The sequence below is a fragment of the Rhinatrema bivittatum genome, unplaced genomic scaffold (genome assembly GCF_901001135.1).
Source record: "Rhinatrema bivittatum unplaced genomic scaffold, aRhiBiv1.1, whole genome shotgun sequence".
NCBI classification, from domain to species: Eukaryota; Metazoa; Chordata; class Amphibia; order Gymnophiona; family Rhinatrematidae; genus Rhinatrema; species Rhinatrema bivittatum.
The window spans coordinates 107,986-135,416 of record NW_021820749.1 but is presented as its reverse complement, the minus strand read 5'-3'; the positions used below and the strand labels follow the sequence as shown (position 1 = coordinate 135,416).

The 27,431-nt window shown below is 44.6% G+C and overlaps 1 protein-coding gene across 1 annotated transcript in view; it reads right to left on the bottom strand.

The window, feature by feature from the left end:
- Nucleotides 1–25,793, bottom strand: part of LOC115082076 (lysozyme C, milk isozyme-like) — a 63,831-nt gene extending 38,038 nt beyond the window's left edge. Inside the window, exons 1-2 of the mRNA XM_029586342.1 lie at nt 25,715–25,793; nt 4,708–4,865 (exon numbers count right to left, since the gene is read on the bottom strand). Of these exons, the coding sequence (XP_029442202.1) occupies nt 4,708–4,843 (136 nt within the window). The 5' untranslated portion in view covers nt 4,844–4,865; nt 25,715–25,793. The remainder of the gene's footprint in view (nt 1–4,707; nt 4,866–25,714) is intronic.
- Between the last annotated feature and the right edge of the window lie 1,638 nt (nt 25,794–27,431).

Sequence of the window (27,431 nt, the reverse complement as noted above, 5' to 3'; positions counted from 1 at the left end):
CTGCTGCTGATACAGATGAACCTATACAACTTGGTCATGGACACTTGACTTCCAAGGAGAGAAGATTTTGGATGAAGCACGGCCTTTGCATGTACTGTGGTCAGTCTGGCCATGATGTCTCTACATGCTCCATTCGGCCGAAAAGACGGACTGGCCAAAGTCCTACTGGAAGACTGTTGTTAAGCCTTACTGCACCCTCTCGTACGCTCTCTCTCCCAGTCTCCTTGACCTATGGACCCCAGCCCTAGAGGACTCAGGGGCAGGAAGCAACTTCATTCTCAGAAGTCTAGTGGAATATTTGAGGATCCCCCTCATCAAGTTGAAAGACCCATTACGGTTATCCTCCATTCATGGAGAGCCCTTACCGGGAGATGTGACTTGCCAAACCGAATCAGTTAATCTCCGCACCGGAGCTCTTCATACAGAATTGCTCTCCTTCTTTGTACTGGAAAAGACTGTGCACCCTATCGTTCTGGGGTTACCCTGGTTGCAAGTACATCAACCCCATTTTGACTGGGCATCCCTAGATCTCGTCCACTGGGGCCCAGAATGTCATTGGAAATGCCTTAAGGAGATATCGCCTGTCACAAGCACGCCTGTGACTCCAGCAGTATCAGGACTGCTGCTCCAGTACACCCCCTTCGGGGATATATTTTCCAAAGAAGTAGTTGATGTTCTTCCTCCACTGGACCCCTATAACTGTGCCAGACAACAGAAGTCTATAACTGAACCCCCGAAAGGACAGGCATATTTTCTCTCAGCATTTGAGAACAAAGCAACGTCAGAAGATTGTGAAGAAAATCTCCGGAAGGACTTTATCCGACCATCTGAGCCACTAGCTGGTACGGATATCTGCCTTGGGGAAAAGGTAGATGAAGATGGTACACTAACCAGTGAATGTTCATCAATCCATCAAGACGAAGACAATACTCTACCCAGTGAATGTTCTTCAATACATGAAGATGAAGATGGTATACTAACCAGTGAATGTTCTTCAATCCATCAAGATGAAGACGATAATCCACCTAGTGAATGTTCTTCAATAAATCAAGACGAAGACGGTATACTAACCAGTGAATGATCTTCAATAGTTCAAGATGAAGACAATACACTAACCAGTGAATGTTCTTCAATATTTCAAGACGAAGATGATACAACTCCGAATGAACTATCTTCTATATCTCAAGACTCACTTATCTTCAATACAGAAGATGAATTAGAACTCAAGATCACAGAGATTCTGGATGTTCATAAAAGAGGCAAGACTTTTGAATACCTTCTAAAGTGGGAAGGTTTCGGCCCGAAGTGATCTCTTGGGAGCCTCAGACCAATATCCTGGATTAACAGATGCTTCGTCAGTTCCACCTCACGCATCCTTCAAAACGTAAGCCTGATACCCGAAGAGGAACTCACCCTTTGAAGGGGGGTACTGTTGTGTCCATCGGTTCCCGACGCCCTCTTTCCACCCTCCTTACCTCTTTGGCGCCTCCCTCTTCATCCGCGGGAAGATTGGCTGCCGCGGTGTTCTCCTGCCGAAGTCCTCCAGCGTCCCCGGATTGGCTTGATGCTGTGAACCGCCATGTTTCCTGGAGGCCTGGGGCATAGGCGTGGCGTGGCCTGACTGAAGTACCGGCAATGGTGTGAACCTCGGGGGCGTCCTCCAAAGATGACATCATCCATGACGGATATTTAAGGTCTCAGAATTTGCTAACAGATTGAGTTAGCAAGGGTTACTCTACCTCAGTTACTCTGCCTCCTCGGACTTACCAGGGGTATCTGCTCCTCGGGGGCCTCGCTCTCTTCTTTGTTTTTCAGGTGACAGTTTGGAACCGGTACTCACTCCTCGAGGGCCCTCGTTCCCAGACTTACTCGTACTCTCTTCTGCCTGGAAGTCTTTACTGCTAACTTCTTCAGTGAGATACCATCACTCTCTCAGAGCTTTCCCTGGAACAGGTACTCGCTCCTCGAGGGCCTATTACATTCCAGCTCCTGGGCTTCTATGAGACATTGTGTGAGTGTTACCATCTGGTTTGATACATGAACTCTGCATATCCTGCCTACTCACTATATTTCAGTTTCTCTACAGCTCAGCCTCCAGGGATCACTGTTCCAGTATCTGAGGGACTACAGCCCATCCAGGCATTCCAGCTCACTACTGCCACCTCTGGTGGTTCAGTATACTGTCTAATAAAAGAACTAGGGTGTGTCTGTCTCCATACTCTGAGCCTGACCAGTGATCCCTCTCAGGATCTTCCCCCGGGGGCGTGGTCATCTGCCACTGGTCCAAGGTCCAAGGCCACCTACAACTCTCCTAAATACCAACAGATTGCCAACTCCGCAACTCTGAACACATCAGATTGCTAACTCCCAAGCAGTCTGTCAACTACGAACACAACAGATTGCCAACTCTGCAACTCTGAACACAACATTTGTGAAGCCTCAATTTTGCCCGCCTTCTCTTTAAGCTCTCTGTGGGTGTCATGCCAGAGATGCTGAATCTGCTTCACATCCAATGTCTTGATCCCCCAGAGACTGACCTCTCATGCAATCCATGTCCAGATTTGCTTCTTGGTTGATGTGGAAGACTTGGATTTGAAGAACATCCTGTAGTTCATGCAGTTGCTCTAACACAGCTGCTCCTTCTCAGCATCGGAGAAGCGCACATCACATACACACTTCAGTGGACGTTGGAGACCACTGGGGCCTGCCTACTTTTCCTGCACAGCTTCCTTTCTATCCTCCTGAGGCAACTTTCATTTTCCTCCATTGAACTGTCTGTCCACTTGGACATCAGCATTGTGACAGTTGTTCTCCATTTCACTGGCTTGCTGCTAAAATAGAGACAGGGAACAAAAGCACTGTACTCCTGTTATTGGCTTCAAAAAGAGCAATGATACATGAGAAAACAGATGATCATGAAGAACAACAAAGACACAAGCCTCCCAGAAAGCATGGACAGAGAGAAAAAGGCCTCCCAGAGAGCATGAACATATAGAAAAACAGACTATCATAAGAACAGCAAAGATACAGGCATTCCAGAGAGCATGGACAGATAAGAAAAAGGGACTCACAAGAACATAAGACAGACAATCATTGAAATTACAATGGCTTCTCTGGAAGCACGAAAAAAGTGGGCTTTAATGGTATGAAAATCCAACCCTTTGGCGTACATGAATTGGGTGTCCTTTAAAAAAAGGCTTGTTTACAAACGACCATTTTTTATAAGCCTGTGGGGGTCCTTTAACAGGTATGGTACTGACGCACAAGGCCTGGGTCTGAAATCGACGTCCAAGACTTGGGTGACACTAAAGTGATTTCCGGGGGCTGGAATGCAAGGATGCTAAAAAAGCTGGATAAGAATGTTAGCGCCCAGAGGTTACCTGACCACCATTCATGTTAAAGTAGACATTCAGGATTCGGACATCAATAAAAAAAGACCCCGTTTGTGGATATTTTCTACCAATCAATGTCCAAGAATTGAGCATCGATAGCACCTTCAAGGCTCGACATCCAAGACTTGGGTGTCGCTAAAGCGATTTCTGGGGGCCAGAATTCAAGGACACTCAAAAAACTGGATAAGAATGTTAGTGCCCGGAAGTTGCCTGCCTACCATTCATACAATGTTTAAGTGGACATCCAGGAATTGGTCATCGATAAAAAAGACCCTGTTTGTGCTCGCTACCAATCGGTGTCTGAGAAGTGAGCTTTGATAACACCTTCAAGGACGTCCAATTGCTCCTCCAGGCCAACAAAAGGTAAAATATAACATGAAAAAAACCAACAAACAAGTCTGCGGACATACAAATAAGTAGAAAGCAACTACTTCTTACCTTTGGAAAATGAAGAAAATGAAAAAATTGAAGCAAAAATTGTGTGAATTCAAGGAACCAGTTCACACCAGTCTGTGGCAATAACAGTCCCAATTGAACTCAGCACAAAAGGAAAGTTTACTTCATTGCAGTGATTTATATACCATACAGATAGGATTGTGTTGTGCATGTTGACATCACATTGGGGGTGCAAAGCTGGTTTCAAATATTGCTTTTTTAATTAAAATATCATTAATTTTTTAATTTAAAAATATTACTTATTGTATTACAGTTGACAAAAGCCTTTTTGACAAATATACACATACACAGATTGCACTTGTGATGCAATATTGGATGTCTAATGCAATAAAATATATGGTACTATGAACGCTCTGTTTTGAACAACTCATGCCTTTTTCGCACGCTTTTCATTTTTGATTCCTTTAAATATTGCATCCGGGTTAATGACATATTCATTGTGCAAACATTGAAAACATGTGTGTTCCTAATGGACACATTTTGCTTATGTGTGTTTTATTGCATCGGCCCCCAAAATAGTTACTGCCTAAGACTGAGAAATAAGGAGTGAAAATTTTTGAAAGAGATAGAATAAAAGACAAGAATAGGAGGGAGCTCTTAAAAAGAAAGAGAGAGAATAACAGAGGGAGAGTGAAAGACAGAAGGCCTTATGAGAAAGGGAGGAAGAGAGAAAAAGGGAGTTTGCATGAGAGAGAGTTATAGAAAAATTAGCAGAGAGAGTAAGAGGGTATGATGCTCAGAAAAGAAAGAGGGAGATGGAGGAAAGAAGAACAAAAGTGGCAGCAGAATAAAAGACCATGTAAAAGCAAAAGAGATAAAGACAGAAATGAATGAGAAGGAGAGGAAAAAGAAGACTCACAGTTTGCTGCAGAATAACCTCTGTAGCCATCCAGTCCTGCATCCACCACAGCTTTATAAACTTCACATTTTTCCATAACTTCACTCTTCATGATGCAAATGCCAAGAAGGAGGACAAGGAGCGTGAGAGTCTTCATCTTGGCAGAAATGAGCTGAAAACTGAAAGAAGCAGCCAAGGTAGTCAAAATGAAATGGTGTTGATTGTAAGGATAGCTAGGTCCATAAAGTAAGCTGACAAGATTTTTCTCCATGTATGTCAATGAAAGGAGGCAGTGTAGAGGTAAGATTGTATGACTGAAAGGAAAAAGGAGGGATATGTGAAGAAGGATAGTTTGTAAAAACATTTCTGTGCGTAAAGTAATGCTCTATGTACAGAAATCACCTTTTATGTGGGTATACCTGAATGTAGAGGTCCTGTTCTCACTCGTTTACCTGGAATGAATAGAGGCATTCCTGACTGTGGCTTTGGGAAGGGGTTTGCACTTACATGCATACTTTTAGATTTTAAAAAGTATGCATGTAAAATTTCCTGAGATATTGAAGGTGAATTTTAAAAGCCCAATGCGTATTAATTAGGGGATGCACAAACGTGTCGGGCTGGCACACGCCGAGCAGATTTTAAAAGCAGCCCAGATACATGTGTAAATGCAGCTGTGCAGACATCTCAGAACTTTTCAAAAAAGGGCGGGGCATAGGCATGGTTTGGGCAGGGCATGGGTATTTCCAGACTTGAACCAGAAATTTGCACATAAATACTTAGGCAATCCAATGCGTGCCGAGGTCCCCTGACACATAACTTTACTTCTGCTATGGATGGTGTGTTAGTAAAAAAAAAAAAAATTAACAAGCCATTTTAGAGAAGAATAAAGGGTCTGGGGTAACTGGGGGGGCGATGGAGGAATACAGGCTACCAATCCAGGGGTTTTGTAGGACCTAGCCGTTAAGTGGGCAAACTGGGGAGGAACTGGTAAAACTGGCAATGGCATTGGCACACGTCACTTTTAAAGTGCCCCCACTTATATGGTAAAAGCACCCACTTAGAACTTGTATATGCAGCCAGGCTATTTTATAAATGCATGCATATACATGTGTGGTATAATATAGCCACATCCCTGGGTGCAGGCCAACGAATGCGCACACATGTGCGCTCGCATGCCGGTTTGAAAGTTACCGTCTACGTGAGGACATCTTAGGGGATGTTAGTATGTGCAGGTAGTTTCTGTGAGATCATTTTCACAATACCCCTTATTGACAAAGGCTGACCAATGACCATACCTGTTTGTGGATAGATAATCCTCCAGGGAAACACACACTGAGAACATTGAAGAACACAGCAGTTGTGTTTCTAAAACAGGTCTGTTTTATTTGCTGGTCACAATGAGGCCAATTTTCAAAGGATTTAGGCTCCTAATTTGGAGTTAGGTTCTTAAATTGTCCCTTTTCAACATTTACTAGGACTGAATTTCATTTGGTCTCTAAATTTAATTTAAGAGCCTAAAAGCTGGGTGACTACAGAAGAAGAGTTGTTGGGGAGATAAAGGAACTTAGCACTAATTTTCAGAGCTAGGCATCTAGGTTTGTAGCCTAACTCTAGGCAAATTAATAGAAACTTAAATTTAGGACCCTAAATTTATGTGAATTTTCAGTTAAAATCTTAGGCTTCCAACTTTGTCTGAAAAAAGGCACTTAACTTGGTCATCTAATGTAGGTGCCTAAATTTGAACATCGGCCTCAGTATATTTACAAGCTCAATCCAAAGAGAACTTAAAAGTAAATGCATATCATCCTCCTGCTTTGAGACACCAATAACAGCAGCAGAGCAAATAATTCCCTTAAGACATATTTTCTGGGTGAAGCAAAGCCAGCTTAATTTCCAGCTTGAAATGTTCTTTATAGAACATGTACAACTATAGACTGAGGCCTTGTTTCATAGTAGAAACCTAGAAACATGAGAGCAGAAAAAGACCATTCAGTCTGTCTAATCTGCCCATCTTTACAATTCCTACCATGTCCTCAAAGAACCCTTGTGTATATCCTATGCTTTCTTGAATTCAGATACTTTCCTTGTCTCCACCACCTCCTCAGGTAGACTTTTCCATGCATCCACTATTCTTCCTATAAAGAAATACTTCCTTAGATTACTTCGGAATCTATTCTCTTTTGCCCTCATCCCATGATATGCTTTAATGAGCAGATCACGAGGCTCACTTGCTTGAAAATCCTAGAAATGTAATTACACCTAAGAGTCCTAACTCAGTAGCCAGTATAGAAAAAGTATTAAATCACAGTCCCCTGATGTTGACAACAGATGGGGCTTCACTGGTAGTGCTGCATTGGTCTTCTAGGGTCAATAAGCATGCCATGTAGAGAAATATAGTGGGTTGCTGGAATTGTCCCTGATTGTACAGGATCAAGACTGGTGAGATGTTCCCTTTTCAGCTCACTCTATGCAGATTGAATCTGCAACTCTTTGAACTTGAACCACTAGGGAACTCTAACACATACAAAAAGATCTCCACACTAATTTACAGGGTCTCTACATACAAGGGTTCTATAAACTATAAGAACATAAGAACATGAGATAATCCATACTGGATCAGACCAAGGGTCTATCAAGCCCAATATCTTGTCTCTAACAGTGGCCAATCCAAGTCATAAGTACCTGGTAAGTATGCAAACATAAAAAAGATCTCATGCTACGAATGCCGGCAACAAGCCAGGTGGACGGTAGTATACTCCTATCGGTATACTCTTCCCAAACACACATGGGATTTCTATCCATAAAGATTCTATTATGAATTTAGTCTCTTGCAGGATATTTATTCTGTTGGATTCTATGCCATAATGGACATAAAGCGCCACTCCCCCACCAATTTGCTCTTCCCTGTCATTGTGATATAATTTGTACCCTGCTTTGGCACTATCCCATTGGTTCTCATTCTATTACCATGTCTCTGAGATGCCAATTAAGTCTATCTCATCATTCATTAAGTCTATCTGATCATGCATCAGCCCGGTGCATGTTATAAAATTGGCACGTCCATGTACATGTGCCAGGAAGCATGTGCACATGAATACCCATTCATTTCTTTTAAAATCTACCTTCAAATACTCATAGAAATGGGAAAAAGAATAATATTTGGAAAGCCATGTACACTAATGCACAAAGTATGGGAAATAAACTCTCTGATCTAGAGGCAGTCATGGAAGAAACTGATTTAGATATAGTGGTTGTTTTGGAGACCTGGTACATGGAAAACCATGACTGGGATATAGTTATTTTGGGATACAATCTATTCAGGAAGGACTAGGTAGAAAGGAAGGAAGGAGGCATGGCAGTATATATAAAAAACAATATTAAAGCAACAGCATTTTTGAGCTTACGAGGTAAGGAGTTGGCACTGTGGGTTCATCTGTAAAGAACAATGAAGCATCTGTTTATTTTGGTGTAATATAGAGACCTCCATCACAGACAGAAGAAATGGATAGAGATTTAATGGATGATATTCATAGGACTGCTGTGAAAGGAGAGATGCTATTGCAAGGGGATTTCAATGTGCCAGATGATGAATGGGACAACCCAGCTGCAGTGTCTTCTACAAGCAAGGAGATCCTGGATTATCTGCAAGAAGAACTGTTCTATCACCTGGTAATGGAACCCACATGGGAAGACTTGATTCTGGACCTGGTGCTTACCAATAGGAATAGTATTTCTGATTTTGTACTGGATGATCATATGGGATCTAGTGATCAATGGAAGGTGTGGTTCAGTGTAGGGTGCAAGAGTTGAAGGTTCATTCAAAGATGAGGGTCCTAGACTTAAGGAAAATGAACTTTCTTCAAATGGGGGGAGTACCTTAACCCACTATGTCCCAGTGTCCTATTTAAAAATTTGGAAGATAATGGGTTAAGGAGTCGCTAACAAGATGGGAAAATCTAGGGGACAAAGAAGAGCAGTGGGCAAAACTGAAAGGAGCTATCATAAGGGCAACTAATCTTTTTATAGGAAAGTAAATGAAGGAAAGAGGAAAAAGAGGCCACTATGGTTTTCTAAAGAAGTAGCTGAAAAGGTAAGGGAGAAATGGTTAGCATTCATAATCCACAAGAGGTTGTAGAAAGAGGAAGACAGACAACAATATCTGGAAAAATTAAGAGAAGCTGGGGAAGTAGTCAGGAATGCAAAAATGTAATTAGAAGAACAAAGGGATAAGATTTTTTTTTAGCTGCTAGTGATAGAAGGAAGTACAAAGTAGCATTGTGAAACCCAGAGGAAAATGGAAGGGAAATGTAGAGGTTGATAAGGAAAAAGCAAAATTGCTTAACAAATATTTCTGTTTAGTGTTCACTGTGGAAGGGCTTGGAGCAGGATCACATAAAACAAACAAAAATAAAAATGTAAGTGAGGTAAACCACAACTGATTTTCAGAACAGTGAGTTCATGAGCTAACTAAACTTAAAGTAAATAAGGTGATGGGATCAGATGGGATACATTCTCTGGCTGACATTTCTAATGCTTCTTTAGAGAATAGTTTCAGAGAATGGGTTTCTATTCATAAAAGTAAAAATAAGGAGAAGGCTGGGAACTACACACTGGTTAGTCTGACCTCTTGTTATGACTTGTGAGAGTGTGAACCCTGGGCCCAGGTGAGAGGTGTCTCCGCCCACAGGGAGGAGCCCTGTGAGCCTCACCATCGGTAGGTGAGGTCTCAGTGCTGTCAGACCCAGCTGTGGAATAGATACTTTATTTAAAAGAGGAGAAAGGGCACAGCCTGCGGAGCAGGAGGTGCAGTAAAGACCTGAGCAGAGGGGTATACCCAAGGGTGATACCTCCGATGAGAAGATCCGGTAGTAGTCCACAGAGCAGGGTACGCCAGGCAGTCTCTCAGTAGTGAAGAAATACCTCAGACATCCAGTAGTGGCCTGCAGAGCGGGGTACACTGGAAAGGTGTCCCAGTGGTGGTAATGGGAAGGTAGTCCGAGGTGCAGGAACCCCTAAGAGGATCCTGTAGTGGGTACTGCAGAGTGATTTGCAGCACAGGGTATACCAGAGAGAATCCCACAATGAGGTTGGATAGTTGAAGTCCATAGGAGTAAGGTACTCACAGGAGATGGTTCCAGGAGAGGTCCCAGGGAGTGGGATAGATAAATCCAAGGCATAAGGCCCTCCAAGGAGCGGATGACCAAAGAAGAGGAAGGGCCCCCGAGGAGTGGGTACCCAGAGCATCTCACGCCACGTGCAGAGTCAGTAACCGGAAGTCCAAGGTTGGAGTGGAACTTAGCAATGAGGGAACTCCTTGCTAACTCGTCAAACCGAAGGGCCAGCCAGCTTAAGTACAATAGATGAATGACGTCATCTGGAGGGGATGCCCCCAAGGTTCCCGCCATGACATGTATAAAGGTGGCCCGTGCGCACACGCGACTAGGAAATTCCTGAAACAAGATGGCGGTTGGCAGCGCCCATGCCAACCTGGGAACACCAAGCTGGTCGGCGGTGGTTGGCGGAGGCCGCCATTCTTCCCAGAGATGACAAGGCAGCATAGAAAGAGGTAAGCATAAGTGGTCACAGCCATCTGTGACCAAAAGGTGTAATAGTACCCCCCCTTCTTAAGACCCCACCCTGGGGGTTTTGGTTTCCTGGGATGAGAAATGTGGACTTGTCTGATCAAATCCTTGTCGAGGATGTTGCTTGCAGGCTCCCAACTATTTTCCTCAAGGCCAAATCCTTCCCATGAAATGAGATACTCCCAGCATCTTCCACGTTTTCTTACATTCAGTATATCCTCGACCTGATACGTGATGTCCTTTTCTGCTGAAAGAGGTAGAGGTTCAGGTGTTCTCTTGAGAATTCCAAAGGATGAGTGGCTTTAAAAGGGAGATGTGGAAGGCGTTGTGGATTTTAAGCGAAGAGGGCAACTGAATGTTGTAGGTGACTGGGCCCAGGTGGTGAAGTATTGAAAAAGGTCCTATGTATCTGGGTGCAAATCGAGCGGAAGGCAGCTTTAAGCAAATGAAATGGGTGCTGAGCCACACCTTGTCTCCGGGATGTAGCTGCGGAGCTGCTTGGTGGTGAGCACCATAGACCTTCTTAGCCTTTTGGCCAGCCTTTTGGAGGAGCTATTTGGTATGCTCCCAGAGTTTGTGCAATTCTTGCGCCTAAGCCTATGCTGCAGGAGATGACACAGACAAAGGCACCAGAAGAGGAGGCAGAGGCTGACGTCCGTAGACGATTTGGAAAGGTGAAGATCCAGTTAAAGCAGACTGGTGTGAATTCAACACAAACTCGGCCCAGGGAAGCAGCTCGGACCAGTCACTCTGTCTGGAGTTAACGTATGCCCAGAGAAACTGTTTTAGCCTACAGTTCATCCGCTCTGTCTGTCCATTGGCCTGCAGATAAGAACATAACAACATGCCATACAGGGTCAGACCAAGGGTCCATCAAGCCCAGCATCCTGTTTCCAACAGTGGCTAATCCAGGCCATAAGAACCTGGCAAGTACCCAAAAACTAAGTCTATTCCATGTTACCGTTGCTAATGGCAGTGGCTATTCTCTAGGTGAACTTAATAGCAGGTAATGGACTTCTCCTCCAAGAACTTATCCAATCCTTTTTTAAACACAGCTATACTAACTGCACTAATCACATCCTCTGGCAACAAATTCCAGAGTTTAACTGTGCGTTGAGTAAAAAAGAACTTTCTCCGATTAGTTTTAAATGATAAGCAGAAGTGAGATCCAGGGAGATGTCAAATTTTTACATAGGGATCTCCAGAATTTTGCTGTAAATTGGATCCCTCAGTCGGAGAGGATGTATCTTGGCAGGCCATGAAGGTGAAAGACGTGGCGGATAAAAAGCTTCACTAATTCTGGAGCTGAAGGTGACCTTGGTAGTGGCACAAAATGAGCCATCTTTGAAATGTGGTCCACAGTGACCCAGATGGTATTGTTGCCGTTGGAAATGGGTAAGTCAACAATGAAATCCGTGGCTATATGGGTCCATGGTTTGCTAGGTGCAGGGAGTGGCTGAAGAAGTCCCCAGGGATGACCAACCGGTGGTTTTTGTCACGCGCATGTAGGACATGACTCTACGTAGGTCTGAACATCTTTCTTCATGGTGGGCCACCAGTAGAACCGTTATAAATGGGAAGGTTTTCTGGCTTGTCCAGGATGACCTGCAAGCAGAGAGTCATGTGCCCATCTGAGGATCTTTTTCCTGAGTTCTTAGGGAACCACCATCTTCCCAGCCGGAACCATGTGGGTAGCAGAGAGGAGTACTCTTGTAGGGTCAATGATTTAACGCGGAGTATCAGGTACATCTTCCATGGAAAAGGAATGGGAGAGTGTATCTGCATGTGTGTTCTTGTCCGCAGGACAGTATCACAAGAGGAAGTCAAAGCGATTAAAAAATAGAGACCAGCAGGCCTGGCTGTGGTTCAGGCGTTGTGCATGACATAAGTATTCGAGGTTTTTGTGGTTGGTGTAAACCATGATTTGATGTTGTGCACCCTTGAGCCATGGACGCCATTCCTCAAATGCCAATTTAATTGCCAATAACTCCTTGTCTCCAATCCCGTAGTTTCACTCGGCAGGAGAGAAGTGTCGAGAAAAAAATGATAGGGTTGTAATATGTAGTTGTCAGAATGTTGACTGAGGACGGCACCAATCCCAATGTCAGAAGCATCCACCTCTATGATGAAGGGTCGTCGGGGGTCTCGGTGGCGTAAGCACGGCTCTTGAATGAATGCCTCTTTAAGTTCCTGAAAGGTGGTCATGGCTTCTGAGGACCATTGAGAGGGATTGGCTCCCTTTCGTGTCATGGCAGTAAGAGGTATGGTCAACGTAGAATAATGGTGAATGAATGATCTGTAGTAGTTAGTGAACCCTAGGAAACATCGCAGAGCCTTAAGACCAGTGGGTTGTGGCCAGTACCGGTTACTCTTGTTTTTTTCGGATCCAACTGGAACCCTTGGCTGGATACCACATAGCCTAAAAAGGGAACAGACTCTTGGTGAAAGGTGCATTTTTACAACTTGGCATATAGGTGGTTGTTTCTTAACCTCTGCAAAATGTTAATGATGACACATTGATGGCTCTGAAGATCTTGAGAGAAGACCAGTGTGACATCTAGGTATAATACTACACATCTGTAAAGCATGTCCCTGAAGATTTCATTCATCATGTTTTGAAAAATGGCCGAGGTGTTGCAAAAGCCAAAGGGCATGACTAAATATTTGAAATGTCCGTCGTGGGTATTAAATGCGGATTTACATTCGTTGCTCTGGAATATCCGGATCAAGTTGTATGCCCCTCTGAGGTCCCTTGGAGCCTATCAAAAAGTTCCGAGATCAATGGCAATGGGTAGCGATCCTTCAAAGTGATCTCATTTAAGCTGCGGTAGTCTATGCACGGGAGAAGGGATCCATCCTTCTTACCCACAAAAAAGAACCTGGTTCCAGCAGGAGACTTGGAAGCCCAAATGAATCCCTTTGCCAAGTTCTCTTGAATATAAGCGGACATTGCCTTAGTCTCCGTCAGAGAAAGTGGGTACACCCGTCCTCTTGGGGGGTTCGATGTTAGGTAATAAGTTTATGGTGCAGTCAAAGGATCGGTGAGGTTGTAAAGTATCTGCCGCTTTCTTAGAGAATACATCTCTGTAAGAAGAGTACTGTAGAGGTAGACCCGGAAGGGATGTGGTGGTGGTCAGGCGAGGCATAGGAGTCACAACCTCTAGGCACTTTCCATGGCAGGAGTTGCCCCATTGGGACAGTTGCAGGGTGCTCCAATCGAATTGGGGTGTATGCATTTGTAGCCATGGTAGTCCGAGTACCACAGGGTGGATGGCCTTATCCAAGACAAAGAAGGAAATGTTCTCCGTGTGCAGAGATCTAGTGCAGAGTCAGATAGGTTGAGTGGAGTAGGTGACTTCTCCAGGTAATGGCTCACCATAAATTGATGACAATAGCAGAGGTATAGGTGTCCAGATGGTGGGAATTCGTAGGTGTTCTATGAGTTGTCTGAGTATAAAGTTCCCACCGGTGCCGGAGTCCACCAGGGCTAAAGTGTGGAATTCAAGGGTCTCTGAGTTAATGGAGACAGGAAGTGTCAATGGAGGAAATGGAGAGGTGAGACCTAGGAGGAATCCTCTGGCAGATCCTAAGTCTGAGAGTTTCCTGGAAAGATAGGACAGATGGGCACAGCGTGCTCTGGCTGACCGCAGTACATACAGAGGCCTAATCTTTGCCGGTGACATCTCTCTTTAGCGGATAGGTGACTGCAGCCCATTTGCATGGGTTCTTCTTCCTCAACCCTGGGTGTGGGTGTAGTCTGGGTGACCGGTGTTGGACGAGAGTGCAGGACCCCCGAGGACATCTTCCTGGGCCCCTTAGTCTCCTGAGAATGCTCATGCAGGTGGCAGTCAACGCGACCAGTGAGGTCGATGAGAGAGTCCAAAGTCTCGGGGAGCTCACGTGCAGCTAATTTGTCTATGATAAGAGAATTGAGACCTTCCGGGAATATAGCACATAGACAACCCATATCCCAATGTAATTCTGAGGACAGTGTTTAAATTCAATCACATACTCAGTCAAAGGTTTGGTACCTTGTTGTAGGTGCAGGAGTGTAGATCCAGTGACAGCCTTGTGAGTGGGGTCATAAAATACAGAACAAAAGAGAGCAAGGAAACCTGTCAACTTATTGAGAATTGGATCCATCCGCTCCCAAAGGGGTGATGCCCAGGCCAGGGCTTTCCCGTTCAAAAGAGACAAAATGTACGTAGTTTTGGACACTATGTCAGGCAAGTAGGTGGGTTGCAGTGAAAAGTGCATAAAGCATTGATTCAGAAAGCCCCTACATAACAGGGGATCACCTGTAAAACGAGTAGGTGCTGGTAAGGGCACAGAGAAGAGAAGCGGAAGTGGGATTGACAGGCATCGAGGCAGTGTCTAGCTGAGCGCTTAACTGAGTAATGGCGTTAGCCATAGTCTCTAATATTTTTTGTTGCTCTGAGATTCGTTGGGCCAAACCAGGCATGGCCTGGATGGCTGAGACCTGAGCCGGGTCCATGGAGTGAGAGTGTGAACCCTGGGCTGAGGTGAGAGGTGTCTCCGCCCACAGGGAGGAGCCCTGTGAGCCTCACCGTCAGTAGGCGAGGTCTCAGTTGTGTCAGACACAGCTGTGGAATAGATACTTTATTTAAAAGAGGAGAAAGGGCACAGCCCGTAGAGCGGGAGGTGCAGTAAAGTAAAGTCTTGAGCAGAGGGGTATACCCAAGGGTGATACTTCCGATGAGAAGATCCGGTAGTGGCCCGTAGAGTGGGGTACACCAGGCAGTCTCTCAGTAGTGAAGAAATACCTCAGACGTGAAGATCCGGTGGTGGCCCGCGGAGCGGGGTACACCGAAAAGGTGTCCCAGTGGTGGTAATGGGAAGGTAGTCTGAGGTGCAGGAACCCCGAAGAGGATCCTGTAGTGGGTGGTGCGGAGTGATTTGCAGTGCAGGGTATACCGGAGTGAATCCCATAATGAGGTTGGATAGTTGATGTCCGTAGGAGTAAGGTACTCACAGGACATGGTTCCAGGAGAGGTGCCAGGGAGTGGGACAGATAAATCCAAGGCAGAAGGCTCCCCAAGGAGTGGATGACCAAACACGAGGAAGGGCCCCCGAGGAGCGGGTACCCATAACATCTCACGCCAAGTGCAGAGTCAGTAACTGGAAGTCCAAGGTTGGAGCAGAATTCAGCAACAAGGGAACTCCTTGCTAACTCATCAAACCAAAGGGCCAGCCAGCTTAAGTACAATAGATGAATAACGTCATCCGGAGGGGACGCCCCCAAGGTTCCCGCCATGACGTATACAAAGGTGGCCCGTGCCCACGTGTGACTAGGTAATTCCTGAAAGAAAATGGCGGTCGGTAGTGCCCACGCCGACCCGGGAACACCAGGCTGGTCGGTGGTGGTTGTCGGAGGCCGCCATTCTTCCCAGAGATGACAAGGCAACATAGAAAGAGGTGAGCATAAGTGATCACAGCTGTCTGTGACCGATGGGAGTAATACCTCTGTGGTGAGAAAATTAATGGAATTGCTGCTAAAACAGAGGTTAATGCAGTTTTTGGAATCCAATGGATTGAAGATCCAAAGCAGCATTGTTATGCCAGAGGAAAATCTTGTCAGGTGAATTTGATAAATTTATTTAGGTGACTAGAGAGTTGGATCTTGGAAAGCACTAGATATAATGTACTTGGATTTCAGTAAGGCCCTTGATATGGTTCCATATAGAAGACATAAATAAATTGAACACCATTGGTATGGGACCTAGAATGAGTAGCTGAGGTAGAAACTGGCTGAGTGGGAGATGATAAAGAGTAGTGGTAAATGGAGCTTTTTTAAGGAGTAGGGATCAAACCTTGGACAGCTCTTTTAACATTTTCATATTTTGACAATGTGGAAGGATTATCAGGAAAGGGTTGTGTTTTTGCTGATGACACCAAAATCTATAACAGGATAGACTGCCAGGAAGGTGTGGAAAATAAGTGGAGGGATCCAGTAAAGCTCAAGGAATTGTCTAGAGTCAGTCAGCTAATATTCAGGCCTATAAAGTAAAAGTCATGGGAGAGCGGGTGCTCGCCCACTCTCCTGGCACGCGCACAGGCCACTTTCCTGTGCATGCAATTCAGTAAAAAAAAAAAATTCAAATTAGGGCCTGTGGTAAAAAGAGGCGCTAGGGATACTAGTGTGTCCCTAGAGCCTCTTTTTTGACAGGAGCGGCGGCTGTCAGTGAGTTTGACAGCCGATGCTCAATTTTACCGGCGTCGGTTCTCAAACTCGCTGATAGCCACGGGTTCAGAAACCGGACGCCGGCAAAATTGAGCGTCCGTTTTCAACCCGCGAGCCGCGGGCCTATTTTTTTTTTATTTTAACTTTTGAACTTCCGACTTAATATAGATATTAAGTCAGAGGGTTTACAGAAACGGTCTATAGTTACCCGAGCGATCCGGATAACTATAGACCAGTGAGCCTGACTTCAGTCCCGGGAAAAATAGTGGAAATTATTTTCAAGATCAAAATCGTAGAGCATATAGAAAGACATGATTTAATGGGACACAGTCAATATGGATTTACCCAAGGAAAGTCTTGCCTAACAAATCTGCTTCATTTTTTTGAAGGGGTTAACAAAAATGTGGATAAAGGTGAACCAATAGATGTAGTGTATTTGGATTTTCAGAAGGCATTTGACAAAGTCCCTCATGAGAGGTTTCTACGAAAACTAAAAAGTCACGGGATAGGAGGCGATGTCCTTTCGTGGATTACAAACTGGTTAAAAGACAGAAAACAGAGAGGAGGATTAAATGGTCAATTTTCTCAGTGGAAAAGGGTAAACAGTGGAGTGCCTCAGTGATCTGTACTTGGACCGGTGCTTTTCAATATACGACGAGTGAGGTTATCAAATTTGCAGATGATACAAAATTATTCAGAGTAGTTAAATCACAAGCAGACTGTGATACATTACAGGAGGACCTTGAAAGACTGGAAGACTGGGCATCCAAATGGCAGATGAAATTTAATGTGGACAAGTGCAAGGTGTTGCATATAGGGAAAAATAACTCTTGCAGTAGTTACACGATGTTAGGTTCCATATTAGGAGCTACCACCCAGGAAAAAGATCTGGGCATCATAGTGGATAATACTTTAAAATCGTCGGCTCAGTGTGCTGCAGCAGTCAAAAAAACAAACAGAATGTTAGGAATTATTAGGAAGGGAATGGTTAATAAAACGGAAAATGTCATAATGCCTCTATATCACTCCATGGTGAGACCACATCTTGAACACTGTGTACTATTCTGGTCGCCGCATCTAAAAAAAGATATAGTTGCGATGGAAAAGGTACAGAGAAGGGCAACCAAAATGACAAAGGGGATGGAACAGCTCCACTATGAGGAAAGGCTGAAGAGGTTAGGGCTGTTCAGCTTGGAGAAGAGACGGCTGAGGGGGGATATGATAGAGGTCTTTAAGATCATGAGAGGTCTTGAACGAGTAGATGTGACTCGGTTATTTACACTTTCGAATAGGGATGTGAATCGATTTTTGACGATTTAAAATATCGTCCGATATATTTTAAATCGTCAAAAAATCGTTAGGGCCACGATATAATACCAATTCCCCCGATTTATCGTTAAAAAATTGTAAATCGGGGGAAGGGGGAGGGCAGGAAAACCGGCACACTAAAACCCCCTAAAACCCACCCCCGACCCTTTAAATTAAATCCCCCACCCTCCCGAACCCCCCCCCCAATGCATTAAATTACCTGGGGATCCGGCGGTGGTCCAGAACGGCGGCGATCCGGAACCCCCGCTGAACGACCTCCTGCAGTCGATCTCCTGCCGGCGCCATTTTCCGTACGAAAACGATTCGCGGCAAGAAATCGCTCCCGGAACCCCGCTGGACTCCCAGGAAACTTTTGGCCAGCTTGGGGGGGCCTCCTGACCCCCACAAGACTTGCCAAAAGTCCAGCGGGGGTCTGGAACGACCTCCTGCGTCGAATCATTTTTGTCTATGGCCGCCGCCATTTTGCGGCGGCCATTTTGAAAAATGGCGCCGGCTGAAGACAACACGATTCTATTGAGGGGGCCGTTCCGGACCGCCGCCGTTCTGGACCACCGCCGGATCCCCAGGTAATTTAAAGCATTTGGGGGGGGTTCGGGAAGGTGGGGGATTTAATTTAAAGGGTCGGGGTGGGTTTTAGGGGGGTTTAGTGTGCCGGCTCACGATTTTAACGATTTTTCACGATAGTTTACACACCCAAACGGCAACAATACGATTCCCTCCCCCTCCCAGCCGAAATCGATCGTTAAGACGATCGAGGACACGATTCACATCTCTACTTTCGAATAATAGAAGGACTAGGGGGCATTCCATGAAGTTAGCAAGTAGCACATTTAAGACTAATCGGAGAAAATTCTTTTTCACTCAATGCACAATAAAGCTCTGGAATTTGTTGCCAGTTAGTGTAGCTGGGTTCAAAAAAAGTTTGGATAAGTTCTTGGAGGAGAAGCCCATTAACGGCTATTAATCAAGTTTAGTTTAGTTTAGTTTATTGGTTTTTATATACCGACACATCAGACAGGCCTTCACATCGGTTTACACATAATAAAAAGTAGAAATACAAAGTTTACTTAGGGAATAGCAACTGCTATTAATTGCATCAGTAGCATGGGATCTTCTTAGTGTTTGGGTAATTGCCAGGTTCTTGTGGCATGGATTGACCTGTGTTGGAAACAGGATGCTGGGCTTGATGGACCCTTGGTCTGACGCAGCATGGCAGTTTCTTATGTTCTTATGTTTCCCTTGGCTGGCAGAAATTAATGCCTACCTTTGGGTGGGCGCTAATTTCTGAAAGTAAAATGTGCGGCTTGGGCTGGATTTTAAACGCCCTGCGTGCGTAAATCCGGCCGGATTTACGTGCGCAGGGCACTCGCGCGCCGGTGCGCCTATTTTGCATAGGCCGCCGGCGCACGCATAGCCCCGGGACGCACATAAGTCCCGGGGCTTCGTAAAAGGGGTGGGAGGGGGCGTGTCCAGGGGCATGTCCAGGAGTCAAGGGGCGGTTCGGGGCGGGACCAGGGGTGTGGCGCTGGCCTGGGGGCGTGGTCGAGGCCTCCGGACCAGCCCCCGGGTCGGGTGATGGCGTGCCAGCAGCCCACTGGCGCGTGCAGATTTACATCTGCTTTCGGCAGGCGTAAATCTGCCAACAAAGTTGGGGGGGGGGTTTAGATAGGGCCGGGGGGGGGGGGGGGGGGGGGGGGGGGGTTAGGCAGGGGAAGGGAGGGGAAGGTGATGGGAGGCGGAAAGAAAGTTCCCTCCGAGGCCGCTCCGATTTCGGAGCAGCCTCAGAGGGAACAGGCAGCCCGCGCCGGGCTCGGCACGCGCAGGTTGCACAAATGTGCACCCCTTTGCGCGCGCCGACCCCGGATTTTATAAGATACGCGCGGCTACATGCGTATCTTATAAAATCCAGCATACTTTTGTTCGCGCCTGGTGCACGAACAAAAGGGGTAAGCAAGGGCTGGTAGGAGGCGGCAGGTAGTTTGGGGTGGGGTCAGGGAGTATATATTTTTTGTTTATTTTGTGGGGGGGTTTACAGTTTAATGGTTTTTTTTTCTATTCAGCGAATGAACTGAATTAAATTAAATATTAAACAAACTGAATCCCCCTAAAAAATCCCAAAATGAAAAAAGCAGAACAGAAAGAAAATTATTTGTATGCATATCACTAGTCTGCATCGGTATCCTCCCTGAGAATGGGCTGTCGCTCAGGTCTGACATAAACATGCTCACCACCATTTCTCTTATGCAATCAATCTTTTCTAAACAATCTGAAATTTGATGTATTTACTAGAGATTTGCTTTCATTTGAAACAACATGGGGAAATATTGACAAAATGTCCTGTCTTAAGAACATAAGAATATGAGAACATAAGAAAATGCCATACTGGGTCAGACCAAGGGTCCATCAAGCCCAGCATCCTGTTTCCAACAGTGGCCAATGCAGGCCATAAGAACCTGGCAAGTACCCAAAAACTAAGTCTATTCCATGAAATCGTTACTAATGGCAGTGGCTATTCTCTAAGTGAACTTAATAGCAGGTAATGGACTTCTCCTCCAAGAACTTATCCAATCCTTTTTTAAACACAGCTATACTAACTGCACTAACCACATCCTCTGGCAACAAATTCCAGAGTTTAATTGTGCGTTGAGTGAAAAAGAACTTTCTCCGATTAGTTTTAAATGTGCCCCATGCTAACTTCATGGAGTGCCCCTAGTCTTTCCACTATCCGAAAGAGTATATAACCGATTCACATCTACCCGTTCTAGACCTCTCATGATTTTAAACACCTCTATCATATCCCCCCTCAGTCGTCTCTTCTCCAAGCTGAAAAGTCCTAACCTCTTTAGTCTTTCCTCATAGGGGAGCTGTTCCATTCCCTTTGAAAACAAAAGAAAAACAAACAAATATTTTTTGCTTTATATTTAAAAGCAAGGTCCTTGCCAGTACCCCCTCCCCCCCTCAAAAAAAAGCTCTTCCTTGAGTCATCTCTCCATTACCTTCTACCCCATGGATCCTCTTACCCCATCCAGAGCTTGAAAATCAGGTAAAAGTGATTCCTGTCGCTCCTGTCCCACTGGTGCTTGTTCCCCCATAGTGCAGGCCATATAAGAAAATGGCTCCAAATGTACCTGACTCAGGCATCCAAGGAGTAGGAGTGACTCAAGGTTGCTCCTGCCCTATTTTCAAGCTCCAGATGGGGCAAGTAGGACTGGGAATGAGAGAGAGAGAGAGCACATAAAAGGTTTTTATTTTTTACTGCGAGCCCAGACATGACTTTTTCTTTTTTGTGTTTTTTGTTTTGTTTTGTTTTTAAATTTCATCTGTTATTTTTTGTACAATTCTGTCACTGCATTTATGAAATATATGGCAGAATTAGAAAAGGTAGAAAGAAATGCAACCAAAATGATAAAGGGATGGAATGATTTCTCTATGAGGAAAGGCTAAAGAGATTATTACTCTTCAGCCTGGAGAAAAGACTGCTGAGGGGAGCTATGATAGAGGTCTATAAAACAACGAGTGGAGTGAAATGGGTTAATGCAAATCGGTTGTTTACTCTTTCAAAAAATGCAAAGACTAAGGGACACGCAATTCATTTAGTAGGTAATGAATGTAAAACAAATAGGGACACATTATTTTTTACTCAACACATAATTAAACTGATGTCGGCAAAAGCGCGCCAAGAGGAGGGGATTTAAATGGAGCCAGACCCGGAGGAGGAAGTACGACTGATACCCTGCCTAAGAAGACACCAAGGCCCCCACTAACCTGGTTGTTTCTCTTTTTCAGTGCCCGCTCGATTTCCTGCTTTTTTTTTCTCTTCTCTCTCCATAGGCGCTGCTGCTCGAGGCCCCAGAAGAGCGACCCGCACCCATCCCCCTTGGTCGACGCTGATGCTGACGTCACTGACATTGGCAAAAGCGCGCCAAGTGGAGGGGATTTAAACAGAGCTGGACCCATAGGCACCGCAAGCTGGTGTCATGCACTGAAGGGGCGCAACAAAGGGGCATGCCCCTTTGTTCGCTCCTTCATTCACCCCTGAGAAACCCCAAAGAAAACAGGTTAACAATAAATCCAGAGCATACAACACCAATCATAGACAATGAAAGAACTGTACCAAGAATACAAAACATCAAAACCTGCCTAAACAAAGGTAAATATGGAAATGCCTACTCATATCCCAGAAACTGAACGAATGTACTTTTAAATCTCCCTTTTGTGCAGGTAACTTCATTTCTGCTTGCTTCTGTTTGTGCAACTGCTCTCCAAGCCAGGATCCAGGGCTTGGATTGAGATTTCTCCTGTACCCAGCCCTCCATTGGACCCTTTCCTCCTCCTCCACCTCGTGGCTGTTAACCCCTCCCCCAGCTGGAAGACGTCCCAGAAACTGAACAAATGTACTTTTAAATCTCCCTTTTGTGCAGGTAACTTCATTTCTGCTTGCTTCTGTTTGTGCAACTGCTCTCCAAGCCAGGATCCAGGGCTTGGATTGAGATTTCTCCTGTACCCAGCCCTCCATTGGACCCTCTCCTCCTCCTCCACCTCGTGGCTGTTAACCCCTCCCCCAGCTGGAAGACGTCACAGAAACTAAACGAATCCACCTTTAAATCTCCATCTTACACAGGCGTTGCGCGCCTGCATCGCGCACCTAAGGAGCACAACAAAGGGGCCAGCCCCTTTGTGTGCCCCTTAGTGCACCCTCTGAGCACCCTCCGGTTGTAGCGCTGCTCCACAGGACCTGACCGCTGCTTGACCCTTCCTCTACACTCCACTGTCTGCCAACAGCTCTGTGACTCCAGGCACCCATTAAGGTTACCTGGCCCAAGCACCTACTTTCAGCAAAAACTTCACACGCCTCAGGTGACTTCTATCTTTTTTAAGCTTGCTGTTAGTGTATGTACCTTTAATACCTGCTCTTGACTCTTCTGACACCGTTGTATATGCTTCAACCTCTATTAATTCACTGTTACAGTCTCCGCTTTACACCGATATACTATCTGTGACCACAACCTCACTGTTTGTTTATTTCCTCCTGCTATCTGCCCCCTGCCTACAGCACTGACCGTTCCTCCTTATCCCCCCACCATGGCCTGCATTTCCAGCCTCCCTATCCCACGCATCCATCACCCCTCCCACAGAACACATTACCCCCTATTAACCACCCAGCCCACCCAGCGCAGATCCTTCCCCCTCCCTATCCTCGTCTCCCCTTTCACTCAGCTCCTCGGTCTCACCACCCTCTTCATCATGCTTATGAATGCTCAGTCCCTATCCAAGAAAACTGTCATACTGTCTGATCTACTAGATGACCATAAGCCAGACATGTGTGCCGTCACTGAAACCTGGCTCAAGGACTCTGATATTGTCCTCCTCAATCAGCTGCCTTCTGACACCTATGACTTTTTCTCCATCCCAAGACCGAAGAAACGAGGTGGTGGTCTTCTCCTCGCTGCTAAAAAGCACATGAATCTCAAACCTGTAAAAATCATCACACCACACAAATTAGAGATTGGGCTATTCAAATCTCAGAATCTCCAGGTCTGCCTAGTATATGCCCCTCCTAGCATTCTCGAACACAACCCCTCCCCCCTTATAGAGTTCATCTCCAACAACATTAACAGCGATGCCCCTGCCATTATCCTGGGGGATTTCAACCTCCATGTTGATGCCACCCCCCGCTCCACCTCATGTGAAGCCATCCTCAGCACACTCGAAGCCATCGGCTTTACCCAAGTTATCACCTCCCCCACGCACAAAGCAGGGCACACCCTGGACCTCCTCTTTGTCAACTCCAGCATTAGCCTACCCTCTAAACCACATTGTACCCCTGTTCCATGGTCCGATCACGCTATTGTCAAATCCTCCATCTCTATAAAGATACCCAAACCATCCAAATCCCCCTCCACCACATCTTTTGCCTACAGAAAATCCTGCCCCAGTGAGGACCTTACTTCAGCCTTTGCCAGCTCTTCTCTGAAACTCAACTGCTCGACTCCAAACACAGCCCTAGACTCTTGGAGCCACATCACCTTAGATATTGCAAACAAACTGTGCCCTATCACCACACATAAAACTAAACTATCTGCAAAAAAACAAAACCCATGGTACTCCCCAGACCTCAAACTAATGAAACATGAGCTCAGGCAGAAAGAACGCACAGAAAGAACCTAGCTTGAGGGACTCTCTACCTGGGTAACAACAAGCTAGGTTGAGAGAACCTTGCCCAAATCTCATCTTGGAGTGAGTTTCCTCACTCCGAAGGCCAGCACATCTTCACAAGAGACCACTGTTCTATTCGTACATCTCACGTTGAATGTCAAAGTGGCCCCTACCCCCCTACACTAATACTTAACCCTCACCTCAAGTTACTAGGTGGGCCTCCCATAGGGATACAAATACCTGTCTAGGGAGGAGGCACTATAGCAATGTGCTCTCTCTCTCTCTCTCTCTCTTTTTCTCTTTCTCTCTCTCTCTCTCACACCGTGATATATACTGGCAAGGTAGCCCAAATTGGGCTAATAGTGCAACTTGCAATAAGAGCTTTTTGCATAGCTGATATCGCAATTTGCGATACTGGAAAATGAGGCCCTAAAACCAAAAAATATATATCTCAGGTGTTACTTTTTTATTAGACTAACAATATATTTCTTGACTAGCTTTCGAATGCTAATACTCTCTTCTTCAGAATTTGAAAGAACAAACAATGACATTACCAGAAACATAAAGTAATGTGATTATGATGAATGAACCAGAAAAGGAATTCCAATGACAGGACGAAGGAGACATCAAAGGATAATTTAATACAATCCGAGAAAGCAAGACTTTAGAATGTAAAATGATTAGATGCTTTGGAATTGACAAAAAAAGGTAAAATTATACTGCCTGTCACTTTCTGATCATCCATCAAAAACCCCTCACCCCTTTTTTCCCTTTCCCCTTCACCCTCTGGTTTATTGATGAGCTTCTTATGTGGAACAGTTTCAAAATAATTATTGAAATACAAGTGTAACCCTAGATCTTTCCTATCCTCCCTCTTTCCCTGCTTTTCCAGATATCCTTCTCTGCTCTCCTTGTTTCTGAGATCCCCTGAAAGTGCTGAATGATACATTTTTGCCTTTAATTTTCATCCACCTCTTTTGAAAACCATAGTGGTCTCCTTTTCCTCTTACTTATTTAACATAAAGATTTCTTATCTTTACACGATTCCTTTTAGTTTTACTTTTCTGAAAAATTGTCCCAACCTCTGAATGCTTTCCAAAGGTGCTCTACCATCTTAATAAAACCAGTGCTTTTTCAGGACACTTATCAAAGCCCATTCCTGCAGGTCAAAAGCAAAAATGGAGTTTTTGAGAATTTCCTAGTCCATCTGTAGATACAATTATGTATGTAATGCCCCTACACACAACATTTTCAAAATGTTACCCTTGGGGTGAGGATGGGGGGGGGGGGGGGCTATTCCTGGGATCAGAGTTGGAGTGGGCCAAGAATATATGCAGATACTTCTGCACTTTCAAAAATAAATGCATACTTTCAACCACCTGCTGAAACTAGAAGCTGTTCTGATTTAATCTTCGGCTCAAGAGCAGATAAGCAGCAGATTCCTTCCATTTCATCAATGGAACAACTATTCCAAACTGATTAACCAAAAAACAGAAAGCTTATAAATGAAAGACATTTTGAGACTGCAGTAAACATACATATAATGAATAGATAATTCCTGCATAAAAGATGTAGGTGATTTAAAAAATTCTAGGTTTAAAATTAAAATCACAAACATATATAGAGATCCAGATATATGTAAAAACAATAAATAAAAAAGCAAACAAAAAACAGGGGAAAGAGAGAAATAGGCAAAGAAAAAAGGGGATAATTAGTAATTATAATATAAAATAAGCTTATATAAGCAAAATAATCTTACTTCTAGCTCTTCTTTGTCACTGAACTCTCACCACAAAAGAAGATAAATCTTCTAATCTCCTTTACCCTTTTTATCTACAGCTACCTCACTGACCAATAAATCAACACAAACTGGGCTGGGATATTTATTAAATTTGGCTGCCAACCAAAACCTTTTAGGAGCCAGGGAAATTATTTTGTAACTTTTCTATTTGCTTACTTTATCTTTTTTATCATTATTTATTTATTTTATTTATTTATTTAAAAGTATTTCTATACCATTTTTACAAATAAAATGTTATCAAAACGGTTCACAAGGATAGTATTAAAATAAAATCAAATTTAAAAAAAATGTATTATCGCCTAAAAGAGACTAGGCAATGTACAAATAAAATCATACATAAAATGCTGATTATACATAACGTAAATCTATCAACAAAAGACATGGACAAACGAGGGCTGAATAGAAAATGCCTGAAATGATGCCATAACTTAATAAAAGGCCTGCTTAAACAACCATGTTTTAATAGCATTTTGAAAGTTTTTAGACTGCTAGGCAAAATTCCTTTGGAAAGGTGTTCCATGTAACAGGGGCAGCAACAGAGAAAGCACAGTCCCTAGTGTTTCACAATCTGGCATGGGTTGGTGAGGGTACGTCAAGGAGGCCCCTTTGCGAGGAATGGAGTTGTTGTGTGGGGCAATACAGATCTAACAATGCATTGCACCATGTGGTGAGAATCTGAAATCAGTTTATAGGTAATGTCTTCAACTTTGTACTTAATTCGTTCAGTAATAGTATCAAATGTAAATCTATCAGAACATGTGAAATGTGATCACGTCTTTTTGCTGCTGGAAATGAGACAAGCAGCTGCATTGAGCAATAATTGCAAGGGTTTTAAAGTTACTGCAGGTAAACCTAAAAGAATAGAGTTACAGTAGTCAACAGAAGGGAGAATGGATGCTTGAACTACAGTCCAAAAATCGGACTTTTCCAAAAGGTGTTTGAGTCAACACAGGACTTGAAGTTTAAAGAAACCAGACTTTATGATATTTTCTGACATGGGGGGGGGGGGGGGGGGGCGAAAGGATAGCAAAGGATCAATTAGCACGCCGAGGTTACGTATACAAGCGTTAAGTGAAAACGAAGTGTTTTCAATGGCAATTGAGGATTGAGAAATCTTGGAATGGGTGCATTGGATAAAACACATTAGGGTAAATTTTAACACCCCCCCCCCCCCCACTGCGTGTAAAATCCGAGGGTTACATGAGCGGCTGGGCCTTATGCACACCGTGCACATTTTAGAAGGGGCCCGGCCACATTCGTAACCCCCATTATTCGCACCGGGCCTCACAAAATGGGTGGGGAAGGGTGGACCAGGGGGCGGGGTGAGGCGGAGCTGGAGGTGGTAAGTACAGTGGCCATTTGACACTGTGTCAGGGGATCGCTCGCCGGCAGCCTGTTGGTGTGCACAACTTACGCCAGGTCAGGAGCATGCACATGTTATAAAATACGTGTGACCATGTGCTTGCGCTGAGTCCCGCGTGCGTGCTTCTTTAAAAATCTACCCCATTGTGTTTTATAGATGTTCAGGGATAGTTTATTTAAAACTTACTAACTAAACTTAAAGTAGATAAGGCCATGGGGCTGGATGGGATAAATCCGAAGTGTCCTGGCATCTCCACTGGCTGACCTTTTGAATGCTTCTTTAGACTCCTGAGTAGTTCTGGAGGACTGGAAA